Consider the following 13,345-nt stretch of genomic DNA (forward strand, 5'->3'; position numbering starts at 1 on the left):
TTAAACCTTGAAAACTTTGAAATAATAAGAATAACAACAACAATAATAATAACAATAACAATAATATTAGGAATTTATTTGTACCCTTGGTTGTCCCAGACACTCTGGGTGGCTTCCGGCATATATAAAAACATAGCAAAACATAAAAAACCTTGAAAACCTTGAAATAATGATAATAATACAATAGCAATACTTTATTTGTACCCTGAGTTGCCCCAGCTAGCGCCTTCCAGCATCTATAAAAACAGCAAAACATTAAACCAGGTTTCTTCAACCTCGGCCCTCCAGGTATCTTTGGGCCTACAACTTCCATGATCCCTAGCCAGCAGGACGAGTGGTCAGGGACGATGGGAATTGTAGTCTCAAAACATCTGGAGGGCCGAGGTGGAGGAAGCCTGCGTTAAACCCTGAAAATGTCAGGAGACCTATTAAAATGACCCTAGAAAACGGGGAAGAGGAATGTTTTCCTCCCTCCCCAATAGCACTAAAAGCCGTGGTCGGGTTTCTGGGGTGGATAAAAGAAAGGCATTCTTCGTTAACCGGTGGAACTCACTGCAACAGGAAGCAACGGCAACCACCAAACTGGCTTTGTTGTTGTTGTTGAGTCGTTTAGTCGTGTCCTCCTCTTCGTGACCCCCTGGACCAGAGCACGCCAGGCCCTCCTGTCTTCCACTGCCTCCCACAGCTTGGTCAAACTCATGCTGGTCGCTTCGAGAACACTGTCCCACCATCTCGTCCTCCGTCGTCCCCTTCTCCTTGTGCCCTCCATCTTTCCCAACATCAGGGTCTTTTCCAGGGAGTCTTCTCTTCTCATGAGGTGGCCAAAGTCTTGGAGCCTCAGCTTCAGGATCTGTCCTTCCAGTGAGCACTCAGGGCTGATTTCATTCAGAATGGAGAGGTTTGATTTTCTTGCACTCCATGGGACTCTCAAGAGTCTCCTCCAGCACCAGAATTCAAAAGCATCCATTCTTCGGCGATCAGCCTTCTTTATGGTCCAGCTCTCACTTCCATACATCACTACTGGGAAAACCAGAGCTTGAACTATACAGACCTTTGTCGGCAAGGTGATGTCTCTGCTTTTTAAGATGCTGTCTAGGTTTTAAAAAACGGCAAATTCACGAAAGGTAGAGGGCTATTGATGGCTACAGGAAGCTGGAGTCGGCGGTCATTTTATTTCCCGCACCCCACCTTTTAGGACAGATCCGGCGGTGCCAATATTGGGGGCGTTTTATTTGTTTTTCGTTTTTGCGGCAAGCACTCTAAGCGAGGTTTCGCTTCCTGTCGGTGGGCCCAGCAAGATGTCAAGCCTGCAAGATCCACTTGGCCGTGTGGGTGTTTTCGATGCAAGAACCCGGCAGCGGACCTGGGTTCAAAATAACACCCGGCGGCTGGAGCTGGGTGCGTAATAACGGCCAGGGAGGGGGGTGGAAGCTGGGAGGGCCGATGTTTTAATGTATTTTTAATCGTTTGTTGGAAGCCGCCCAGAGTGGCTGGGGAAACCCAGCTAGATGGGCAGGGTATTCAGAATAATAATAATAATAATAATAGCAGGGAGGTCAACAGTAGAGGGCGTCAGAGCCCTTCCAATTCTGCATAATGGGGGGGGGCATCTCTCTCATGTTTTGTAGAGGGCTGTAGAGGCCGAATAGAGGTCCCCTTACTGACAACCAGCCCTGCCTGTCATTTTCCTCCTATCTCTCTATTTTTTTAAAAAAATATTTTTTTTGTTAAAGTTTTTTGCCACGAGACAAAAGCATCAAATCCAGATAATTGCAGAGAGAGAGAGAGAGAGAGAAACAAAACAAAAAAAATGGAAATAAAAGAAGGGGGGAGGATTTTTTTTTATTAAAAAAACCCTTCCTTCTCTATAAACTATAAAGAATAAAGTGAAATACGACGGCGTCATTTGGGTCTGACACCCCTCCCAAAAACTCGCTTTTATATTGATGTTCAGTTTTGCACAATTCAGGGCTGCAGAAAGAGGAAGCCGTCTGAACCGCCTTCCTCTTTGCTCAAGTTTGTGGCTTTTTTCCCTCCGCCCGCCCCTTCTAAGAAGCTGCGCCAGTGGGTGCTGGGTGCGTCGTAGATTTTTTCGAAAAAAGGAAAACCACCCCGAAAAAAAAACTAAAACCCGCACAGTTTCCAGAAGCAAGCATGGGTGTGGCGGCTCTCAAAATCCGCCTGGGCGCTGGAGGGGCGCCTTAGGCCTTGAAATCATCCACACCCTCTCTGCCTAGTGGGGTTCATGGTTTTGGGGGGGGCTGCTGGATTGTGGCCATGCACGGAAACCGGGGCAAAAGCAGCTACAGCCCCTATTCGGCCGGACTGCGGAGGAAAGTCTCAAAGGCCGGGGGCCACGTCTTGGAGACCGTCTCCAACCGAGCCAGCGTTTGGCTGAAGGTACTTTTAACAAACTCCCGCCGGGTTTTCGGAAGGGCAGCGAGGGGCTGTATATATTTTGTTGTTGTTGTTGTTTAGTTGTTTAGTCGTGTCCGCCTCTTCGTGATCCCCTGGACCAGAGCACGCCAGGCACTCCTGTCTTCCACTGCCTCCCGCAGTATGGTCAGACTCATGTTTGTGGCTTTGAGAACACTGTCCCACCATCTCGTCCTCTGCCATCCCCTTCTCCTTGTGCCCTCCATCTTTCCCAACATCAGGGTCTTTTCCAGGGAGTCTTCTCTTCTCCTGAGGTGGCCAAAGTCTTGGAGCCTCAGCTTCGGGATCTGTCCTTCCAGTGAGCACTCAGGGCTGATTTCCTTCTGAATGGATCGGTTGGATCTTCTTGCAGTCCATGGGACTCTCAAGAGTCTCCTCCACCACCAGAATTCAAAAGCATCCATTCTTTGGCAATCAGCCTTCTTGATGGTCCAGCTCTCACTTCCATACATATGTTTTGGTAATTTTAAAAAATTGATTAGAAATATATACAAACATACAACAACGATTTAGACTCTGAATATCCAGATTGCTCTGAATCTCTTGGCTTCCCCTCATCCCTTCCACGGGCCTAATGATAATATTTACAACGACATTTCAATGTTTATCCGGTTTTTCGCCTTCTAAATTAGCCACGCTTTCCATTACTTTGCAAGTGTAGTTAAAATCTTGCCAGTGTTTGAACCCGCTTGCAGTGGTCTCATAAATAAATCGCAAACTTTTCCCATTCTTTTTAAAAAAGTTATGGTCTTTGTGATTTCCCAGTTAGCTTTGCCGTTGGGATATCATTTTAAAAAAACGAAAATCCATGCAAAAATCTGCCTTCGGATTTGCATTGCGTTGCAGAAAGCACATTGGAAGGTGTGTTTTTTAATCTAGTAGGTGCATCTCCGCACCTAAAATACACTTCTTGAAACTACAACACACTATTAGGAAGCGTTTGGCTGAAGATATTTTCGGCAAACTCCCACCGGGTTTTTGGAAGGGCAGCGAGGGGCTGTGGGTTCAAGTGGGGGGAAATCCTGCATTTTGGGGGTCGATGTTCCTCATGCTCTGGTCCAAATTTCCTTTGCTTAAAGCGCCTTTCAGTCCCTTTATAGACAGGGTGGGTGGAAAGGGACGGCAAAACCGTTCCCAGGAGATCGAAAAGACACGGCACACGAGGAAAGCAGTGCGGGGAGGGAGGAGGGCAAGCTCAAGCTCCAGTTTTGTTAAAATAAGAAATCGCCGCAAGACGTGGACTATAAAGTGCTGTATTTTTCGCTCTATAAGACGCACCAGACCACAAGACGCACCTAGTTTTTGGAGGAGGAAAACATGAAAAAAAATATATTCTGAATCTCAGAAGCCAGAACAGCAAGAGGGATCGCTGTGCAGCAAAAGCAGCAATTCCTCTTGCTGTTCTGGCTTCTGGGATAGCTGCGCAGCCTGCATTCACTCCATAAGACGCACACACATTTCCCCTTACTTTTTGGGAGTGAAAAAGTGAGTCTTATAGAGCAAAAAATACGGTAACTACCCTCCGGATAGTCACACTTCTCCAAATTTTGCAACGCAATTTTCGGCTCAAAAACAAAGTTTTTTTCCTTCCTAATGGTGTGTTGTGGTTTCAAGAAGCGTATTTTAGCTGCGGAGATGCACCCATTAGATTAAAAAAAAACCCATTGTTTTCTGCGATGCAAGGCAAATCCGAAGGCAGGTTTTTGTACGAATTTTCGTTTTAAAAAAATGATATCCCAACGGCAAAGCTAACTGGGAAATCACAAAGACCATAACGTTTAAAAAAAAATGGGAAAAGTTTGTAATTTATTTATGAGACCACTGCAAGCAGCTTCAAACACTGGCATGATTTTGGAATGGCACACGCAGTTGATGGACTATATGGAACTGGCCGAAATGACTGGCAGAATCCGAGACTCGGGAGAAGAAACAATCGAGGAGGACTGGAAAAAATTTAAGGACTATTTGGAAAAACACTATAAGCTGTATGAATGTTAAAAAATGCACCTTTTAGGAAACTCTAGCTTCAGTAATGTTAAACTAAAGAAATGGAAATTAAGGCACAAGAAGTCTGAGATAGAATAAGGAAATAACTTTTTATTGTGTTTAAATGAAAATGTACATGATTTGGGTTATAACACATTTGAAATTGGGTAACATGATAAAACGAAGGATACAATAAGTAATGAAATAAGTTAACAAATTGCTGATGTTATGTTCACAGAGAATGCAGGGTTGGGAGGATGTGGGGAAGTCCAGTAGATTTGGAAAAAAGAACAAGAAAATTTGTAATCTTCTTATTTTATTCTTATAGCATGCTCTTTATTCTTTTTTCTGTATTTTACAAACTTAATAAAAAATATTATAAAAAAAAAAAAACACTGGCATGATTTTAACCACACTTGTAAAGTAACGGAAAGTGTGGATAACTCAGAAGAGGGAAAACTGGATAAATATTGAAATGTCGTTGTAAATATTATCATTAGTCCCCGTGGAAGGGATGAGGGGAAGCCGAGAGATTCAGAGCAATCTGGACATTTGGAGTCTAAATTGTTGTTTGTTGTATGTTTATATATATTTTCAATCTTTTTTTTTATTAAATTTGATTAAAAAAATATAACCTCCGTTGTGCTCTCTTCAACAGCAAAGACCTGGTGAAGAGAGCACAGCAGAGGTTATATTTTCTGAGAATCCTCCGGAAAAACAATCTCTCAGAGGACCTGTTGACGGCATTTTACCGTTGCACTGTGGAGAGCGTATTAACGTATGGTCTGTGTGTGTGGGTTTAGGAGCTGCACGGTCAGGGAAAAAACAATGCTGTCCAGGGTTGTAAAGACTGCGGAGAGAATAATTGGGTGCGCTCTTCCCACCTTGGATCAAATCTATGCTTCCAGGTGCCATAAGCAAGCTGCAGAGATAGCGCAGGATAGTGCACACCCCGGAAATTATCTCTTTCGGCTTCTGTCTTCTGGAAGAAGGTACAGGGTTATAAAGACTAGGACTAGCCGCCTGAGAAACAGTTTCTACACAAAGGCAATTCTGGTTCCAAACACATCATAAGGAATGTCTATAGTATATTGTATTTTAAAATGGGGTTTCAGAGTTTTTAGGGGTTTATGTAGATTTTCAGTTTCATTGTTCTGTATGGGACAATGACAATAAAGATATTGTATATCATAAAATAACCAATATACCCGTATTTTTCGCTCTATAAGACGCACCAGACCACGAGACGCACCTAGTTTTTGGAGGAGGAAAACAAGAAAAAAAATATTCTGAATCTCAGAAGCCAGAACAGCAAGAGGGATCGCTGCACAGCGAAAGCAGCAATCCCTCTTGCTGTTCTGGCTTCTGTGATACCTGCGCAGCCTGCATTTGCTCCATAAGATGCACACACATTTCCCCTTACTTTTCAGGAGGGAAAAAGTGAGTCTTATAGAGCTGAAAATACGGTATATATCACAGATTCATGTGGAAACACACGTGAAGTTACGCAAAGGAAGAGGTGGTCATTGCACCCTTCGAATTAAAAGCGGGGCTAAAAGCGGAAGCCGTATTATTAAAACAACGATAATATTTGCTACTTATGTACATCACAGGATCCCAGGTGTCTCTGTCTGGTGGCCACGCCCCTTCCCAGGCCACGCCCCTTCTCCTCAGGCCACTCCCCCATTGCTTGGCACCTTCCTTGAATGTTTTCAGCTGGCTGCAAGGACGAATGAGAGATTTTGTGTGAGGGAATAAGGATATTTTTATCCACCCCTATTGGCTGCTGGACCCAGCAGAGGTTTTCTGAAAGCAGAAGCGGTCCTTCGGCCAAAGGAGGTTCCCAGATCCCCCAGATGTAAGAGATAAACACCTTTTCTAAGGTGGCTCTCGTCGCGTCGGAAAGGGGTCCGAGGGTCATCCATCCCAACCCAACCCGCTTTGCAATGCAGGAATCTCGGCTCAAGGATCCTGGAAAAATGGCCATCCGAACTCTGCTTAAAAGCCTCCAAGGAGACAGTCCCATGGTCGAATGACACCGGAATGTTCTTCCCCACATTGAGCCGGAATCAAGTCGTCCAAATCGGGGGCAGGACTCGAACCCGTGGCTTCAAGCCACGAGAAAGGAGGTTCCGACTCAACATCAGGAATAACTTTCTGACGGGAGGAGCTGTTCGACTGTGGGACGGAAGGTGGACTCTCAGAGGCTTGGACTACTGCCATGCTCTCTCCGTGGGGGTGCCTTTGAAGGCGACCCGGAAACTGCAACTAATCCAGAATGCGGCAGCTGGACTGGGGACTGGGAGCAGCCGCTGAGACCATATGGGACTCACAGTCATTTTGGACTCACAGCTGTCCATGGAGGCGCAGGTCAGTTCTGTGTCCAGGGCAGCTCCATCTGGTACGCAGGATGAGACCCTCCTTGCCCGCAGACTGTCTTGCCAGAGTGGTGCATGCTCTGGTTATCTCCCGCTTGGACTACTGCAATGCGCTATGCGAGGGGCTCCCTTTGAAGGTGACTCAGAAACTACAACTAATCCAGAATTTGACAGCCAGAGTGGGGACTGGGAGCGGCCACCAAGACCACATAACACCATAAGACCTACATTGGCTCCCAGGATGTTTCCGAGCACAATTCAAAGTGTTGGTGCTGACCTTGAAAGCCCTAAACAGCCTCGGCCCAGTATCCCTGAAGGAGCGTCTCCACCCCCATCGTTCTGCCCGGACATTGAGGTCCATCTGTGAGGGCCTTCCCTCACTGCAAGAATCCAAGTTACAGGGAACCAGGCAGAGGGCCTTCTCGGTGGTGGCGCCCTCCCTGTGGAATGCCCTCCCACCAGAAGTCAAGGAAATAAACAACTACCTGACTTTTAGAAGACATCTGAAGGCAGCCCTGTTTAGGGAAGCTTTTAATGTCAGATGTTTTATTGTGTTTTTAATATTCTGTTGGGGGCCGCCCAGAGTGGCTGGGGAAACCCAGCCAGCTGGGCTGGGTATAAATAATAATTTATTAAGGTAAAGGTACCCCTGCCCGTTCGAGCCAGTCTTGCCAGACTCTAGGGTTGTGCGCTCATCTTACTCTAGAGGCCGGGGGCCAGCGCTGTCCGCAGACACTTCCGGGTCACGTGGCCAGCGTGACAAGCTGCATCTGGTGAGCCAGCGCAGCACACGGAAACGCCATTTACCTTCCCGCCGGAGCGGTACCTATTTATCTACTTGCACCCGGGGGTGCTTTCGAACTGCTAGGTTGGCAGGAGCAGGGACCGAGCGACAGGAGCTCACCCCATCATTGCGGGGATTCGAACCGCCGACCTTTCGATCGGCAAGTCCTAGGCTCTGTGGTTTAACCCACAGCGCCACCCGCGCCCCTTAAGAACTTCTTCTTCTTCTTCTTCTTCTTCTTCTTCTTATTATTATTATTATTATTAAAGCAGAGGTTGAATGGGCACCTATCAGTGATGCTCTACCTGAGATTCCTGCGTCAGAGGGGGCTGGACTAGATTATTATTATTATTATTATTATTATTATTATTATTATTATTATTAATACCGCTCCCATCTGGCTGAGTTTCCCCAGCCACTCTGGGGAATGTCTCTTAGAGATATTTCCAAGTCTACAAATCTATAATTTCATGATATCCAATAAAGCCAGCAGCTGGGATATGGCCTAAGGCCAGGGGTCAGTAAACTTTTCCAGCAGGGGGCTGGTCCACCGTCCCTCAGACCTTGTGGGGGGCTGGACTATATTTTGAAAATAAGAAATGAACAAATTCCTATGCCCCACAAATAACCCAGAGATGCATTTGAAATAAAAGGACACATTCTACTCATGTAAAAACACGCTGATTCCCAGACCGTCCGCGGTCCGGATTGAGAAGGCGATTGGGCCGGATCTGGCCCCTGGGTCTCAGTTTGCCTACCCATGGCCTAAAGCAGGCATAGGCAAATTCGGCCCTCCAGATGTTTTGCAGAATTGGACAAAATGACAGGAAGGATTCAAAACCTGCGGGACCAGAGATTTATAGAAGATTGTATATGAATTATCTGAAGAGCAACTGTAATCAACAAATTACACTAGTAGGACTACAAGAAGTTTTGCAAGGAGAAATATACAAAGTGTTACAAAGTAGGAAAAGATAGAGATATTGGTTATGTGTTTGGAATTTAATAGGGAAGATTAGAAATGCTTACTGAGAGATTAGATTGGAAAATTTTCAGACAAGATTGATGGAAGTCAAAAAATTGAATAAGATGTAAAAGTATGCTTAATTGCTGTTGAAAATGATATGTTAAAAAAAATTATATATTAAAAAATAAAGATGTTTTGGGGCTACAATTCCCATCATCCCTGACCACTGGTCTTGCTAGCTAGGGATGATGGGAGTTGTAGTCCCAAAAAAACATCTTTTTTAAAAAATATATAATTTTTGGCCAGAGGTCATACGGCTATGTTTCTCAAGCGCCGGCAAGATTGACGTCAAAGCTAAAGTCATCGCTGTTGAGCAATCGTGGTTCCTAAGATACCACGAGACCCAACCGCTCGCCTCCATGGAATAATTTGCAGAATGTGGATTTTTCTGCGGCAAAGGGCTGGACCTTTTTCCGCCCGCGTGAACCTTCGGGTGTTCAAAAAGAGGATTCGACAAATTCCTGAATCACAATTAATTCATTGCACTTAACGTAACGCCCATTCTTTTTTCTTAAATTTCAAAAGTCAAACTTATCCAAAAGTCAAAACCAATCAAGAACACACACCCCCGCAAACACTTAGTATTTTTACTTAAATTTGAAATTTTCCCAAAAGTCAAAGCAAACAAAGGAATAATCCCTCTCGCACAAATGCCTCTTCTTATTAAATTTGGAAATTGCACAAAAGTGACACTTTCCCAAAACAAATGAATCAAGACCCCCCCTCCCACAAACACCTATTCTTATTTCTTAAAATTGAAATTTCCCCCAAATTCAAAGCAAAGAGTGAACCAAGTGCCTATTGGTTCTTCCAAGGTGTTCTGAAGTTGGTGGGGCAAAAGGTTCTGAGTTCTAGTCCCGCCCTGAGTGCCTTTTGCTTCTTCCAAAGCGTTCTGCAGTTGGTGGAGCCAAAGGTTCCGAGTTCTAATCCTGCCCTGAGTGACCTGAGTGCCTTTTGCTTCTTCCAATGACTTCTGAAGTCGGTGGGGCCAAAGGCTCCGAGTTCTAATCCTGACCTGAGTACCTATTAGTTCTTCCAAGGTGTTCTGAAGTCGGTGGGGCCAAACGTTCTGAGTTCTAATCCTGCCCTGAGTGATCTGAGTGCCTATTGGTTCTTCCAATGAGTTCTGAAGTCGGTGGCGCCAAAGGCTCTGAGTTCGAGTCCTGCCCCAAGTGACCCGACTGCCTTTTCCTTCTTCCCAGGAGCTGCCGCGCCGCGATGGCCTGGACTCCTCAACCTCCTCCAGCCTGGCGGACCTCTCAGTGCCCACCCCGGCTGGCACCCTCAAGCGCCCCACCAGCCTCAGCCGCCACGCCAGCGCCGCCGGATTCCCCCTTTCGCCCGCTGTTCCCCGGGGCCTGGGCAAGGCCGCCAAGGCCTACAGCCCCTGCGATGGCGGCGAGGGCAGCCTGATGGAGCCGGAGGAAATCTCCCAACTGCTGGCCGACGTGACCCGCTTGGCCGAACCGCTGGAGAAGCTGAGGGACGTGGTTCTCCGGGAGGGTAAGTGGTCAGGGGCCGGATTGAGCTTCGATGCGGCCCTCAGCTCTTGAAGATCCTGGGGCCCTTTCTACGCCCAGCCACAAATTGCCGTTTGTTTTGCATTAATAATAATAATAATTTATTATTTCTTTATTTATAAGGCTGTGTTGTATTGTGCATATTCTGCCCCTAGAGGTCGCTAGCTTGACACTATATTGCAATGCGTCTGTTCTGCCGCTAGGGGTCGCTGTTGCAGTGGGACCCTAAATAAAAATATAAAAATAATAATAATAGTACTAATTTATTATTTATACCCTGCCCATCTGGCTGGGTTTCCCCAGCCACTCTGGGCGGCTTCCAACAAAACACTAAAATACAATAACCTGTTAAACATTAAAAGCTTCCCTGAACAGGGCTGCCTTCAGATGTCTTCTAAAAGTTTGGTAGTTATTTTTCTCTTTGACATCTGATGGGAGGGTGTTCCACAGGGCGGGCGCCACCACCGAGAAGGCCCTCTGCCTGGTTCCCTGTAACTTGGCTTCTCGCAGGAATGGAACCGCCAGATGGCCCTCGGGAGATGGACCCAGGTGTCCGGGCTGGACGATGGGGGTGGAGACGCTCCTTCAGGGATACTGGGCCGTTTAGGGCTTTCAAGGTCAGCCCCAACACTTTGAATTGTGCTCAGAAACGTCCCGGGAGCCAATGTAGGTCTTTCAAGACCGGGGTTATGTGGTCTTGGCGGCCGCTCCCAGTCCCCAGTCTAGCTGCCGCATTCTGGATTAGTTACAGTTTCCGAGTCACCTTCAAAGGCAGCCCCACGGAGAGCGCATGGCAGTAGTCCAAGCGGGAGATAACCAGAGCATGCACCACTCTGGCCAGACAGTCCGTGGGCAGGGAGGGTCTCATCCTGCGCATCAGATGGAGCTGCCCTGGACACAGAATTGACCTGCGCCTCCATGGACAGCTGTGAGTCCAGAATGACCCCCAGGCTGCGCACCTGGTCCTTCAGGGGCACAGTTACCCCATTCAGGACCAGGGAGTCCCCCACACCCGCCTGCCCCCTGTCCCCCCAAAACAGTGCTTCTGTCTTGTCAGGATTCAACCTCAATCTGTTAGCCGCCATCCCTCCTCCAACCGCCTCCAGACACTCACACAGGACCTTCACTGGTTCTGATTTGAAAGAGAGGTAGAGCTGGCTATCATCCGCATACTGATGGACACCCAGCCCAAATCCTGCGGCCTTTGGGGAGCGGCTGCCAGTCCGTGTTGGCACTATTGAGCCAGATGGGACCTGGCAGCCCTGAATTGGCAGTTTTGGGGAAAAGGAACGGTGCGTCCGCCTGGTTTTGCAACCGCCAGCTGGGGACGACCTCTGGGGACAGAGAGAGAGGTGGTTGCAACATCAGACAGTGGCAAGAGGGATGCGATATTTGCCGCTTCCTGCCTCTATTTTCATCCGCCCGCCTTTCCTGTTTACGCCGAGCCCGCGGAAGCTGGCAGCGCCCTGATAATCCCTTTGCGGGTGTGCCTGGGTGCCCGTCGCCCTCCTCACAAATGTCCTCTGGCTCGGGCTCGGGGAAATTGCCGCCACCTGGAAAAAAAGCACGTTAGTCAAAGCTGCGTACAAGATGGGAAATTGCACTAATATTCTGCTGAGTTGCTGTAAGGGTTTAGTTTAGTTTTAGTTTTAGTTTAGTTTAGTTTTCAGTTTAGTTTAGTTTTTAGTTTAGTGTTTAGTGTTTAGTGTTTAGTTTAGTTTAGTTTTTAGTTTAGTGTTTAGTTTAGTTTAGTGTTTAGTTTAATTTAGTTTAGTTTAGTTTTTAGTTTAGTTTAGTTTAGTTTAGTGTTTAGTTTAGTTTTTATTTTGTTTTGTTTTTATTGCAAACGGGTGCAAAACGTGCAGAACCCGCATTCAAGAACTGGAGAAATTAGGAGCGAAAACCCCACGATCGCTTCTTCCTTCCCCAGCGGTGAAAATGCACAGAAACGATGGAGGCGGAAGATACGATCTGGGCGGGTGATGGTTTAGGGATGGGGGTCAGTGGTCAAGCGGTCAAGCGAGTTATCTCCACTGCCGCAAGAGACGGTCACTTCCTTCTTTCCAACTTCCCTTCCTGGATGTAAACAGGAAGGGAAACATTCTAGTGAAGACCTTGAACAGAGAGAGGTTGCCAACTTACCAGGTTTGGGGGAGAAGAACAGGGCTATGCTCCTGCCCAAAGTATTGTGGGAGCTGTAGTTTGGGGCGCATGCTCTGCCCCAAAGAATTGTGGGAGCTGTAGTTTGGGTACATGCTCTGCCCCAAAGAATTGTGAGAGCTGTAGTTTGGGGTGCATCCTCTCCCCCAAAGAATTATGGGAGCTTTAGTTTGCTCTGCCCCAAAGAATTGTGAGAACTGTAGTTTGGGGCATATGCCCTGCCCAAAAGAGTTATGGGAGCTGTAGTTTGCCATCTTGGCGTCCTGTAAAAAGAATCTTGGGCAATGGTAGTTTAAGGTGTGCTGCAAGTTGAAAAGGAAAACCTTATTTCCCCCAACACAGAAAACTACAATTCCCAGAGGGTGTGTTGTTGTTTTTTGGCAAGACAGATTGTTAAATCGCTCTGGATAATATAGCGCTCTGGGGGAATAGGGGAATCCCCACGATCACCCAGTGAGCTTCACGGTGGAGCGGGGATCCTAATCTCCCAAGCTCTAACCACTACACCGCCGCTGCCTCCCGAAGCAGCGGCTGGATTTCTGACCCCGTTCGAAAACTGCGCATCTCTCCTGCCCCGAGGGGCAAATGATAATGAAATTGTGGGTTCTGGGACTTGTGGGGAGGAAGGCAAGGAGCCCAAGAGGCAGGTGAGAGGCAGATACAAATATTGGAACTACAGAGTTGGGAAGGGACCCTACGGTCATCTAGTCCAACCCCGAAACGCAGCTGCCTTAGATGGGTATCGAACCTGCAACGTTGCCGTTATCAGCTCCACGCTCTAGCCAGGTGAGCTGTTTGGGGGTCCGTTCTGGTTCTCTCCTTCCTGCTGAGTCCCTGCTGCTGCATCAGCGGGACGTCAGGCAGAAATTCAGCAGGTGCAGCACGTGCTACGATCACACTGACGGGCCGGAAGCTGTTTGGGGGTCCGTTCTGGTTTCCTCCTTATTGCCGAGTCCCGCAAGGTGGGCTGCCGCATCAGCGGGACGGCAGGCAGAAATCCAACAGCCGCAGCGCATGCTACGATTGCACCGACGGGCCGTAACCGCCAGGTCTT

General features: G+C 47.4%; 1 protein-coding gene across 4 annotated transcripts in view; it reads left to right on the plus strand.

The window, feature by feature from the left end:
• ARHGAP45 (Rho GTPase activating protein 45) overlaps nucleotides 1-13,345 on the plus strand; it is a 52,220-nt gene that overhangs the window by 719 nt on the left and 38,156 nt on the right. For 2 of the 4 annotated variants that reach the window (XM_083720217.1, XM_083720219.1), the window contains exon 2: nucleotides 9,814-10,114. In XM_083720217.1, coding sequence (XP_083576343.1) covers nucleotides 9,814-10,114 — 301 coding nt within the window. Of the gene's footprint in view, nucleotides 1-2,078; nucleotides 2,401-9,813; nucleotides 10,115-13,345 lie in introns of those variants that run through there. The other 2 variants (XM_083720216.1, XM_083720218.1) reach the window with 2 other exon arrangements.

Source organism: Podarcis gaigeae (genome assembly GCF_964106915.1).
Source record: "Podarcis gaigeae genome assembly, chromosome: 18".
NCBI classification, from domain to species: domain Eukaryota; kingdom Metazoa; phylum Chordata; class Lepidosauria; order Squamata; family Lacertidae; genus Podarcis; species Podarcis gaigeae.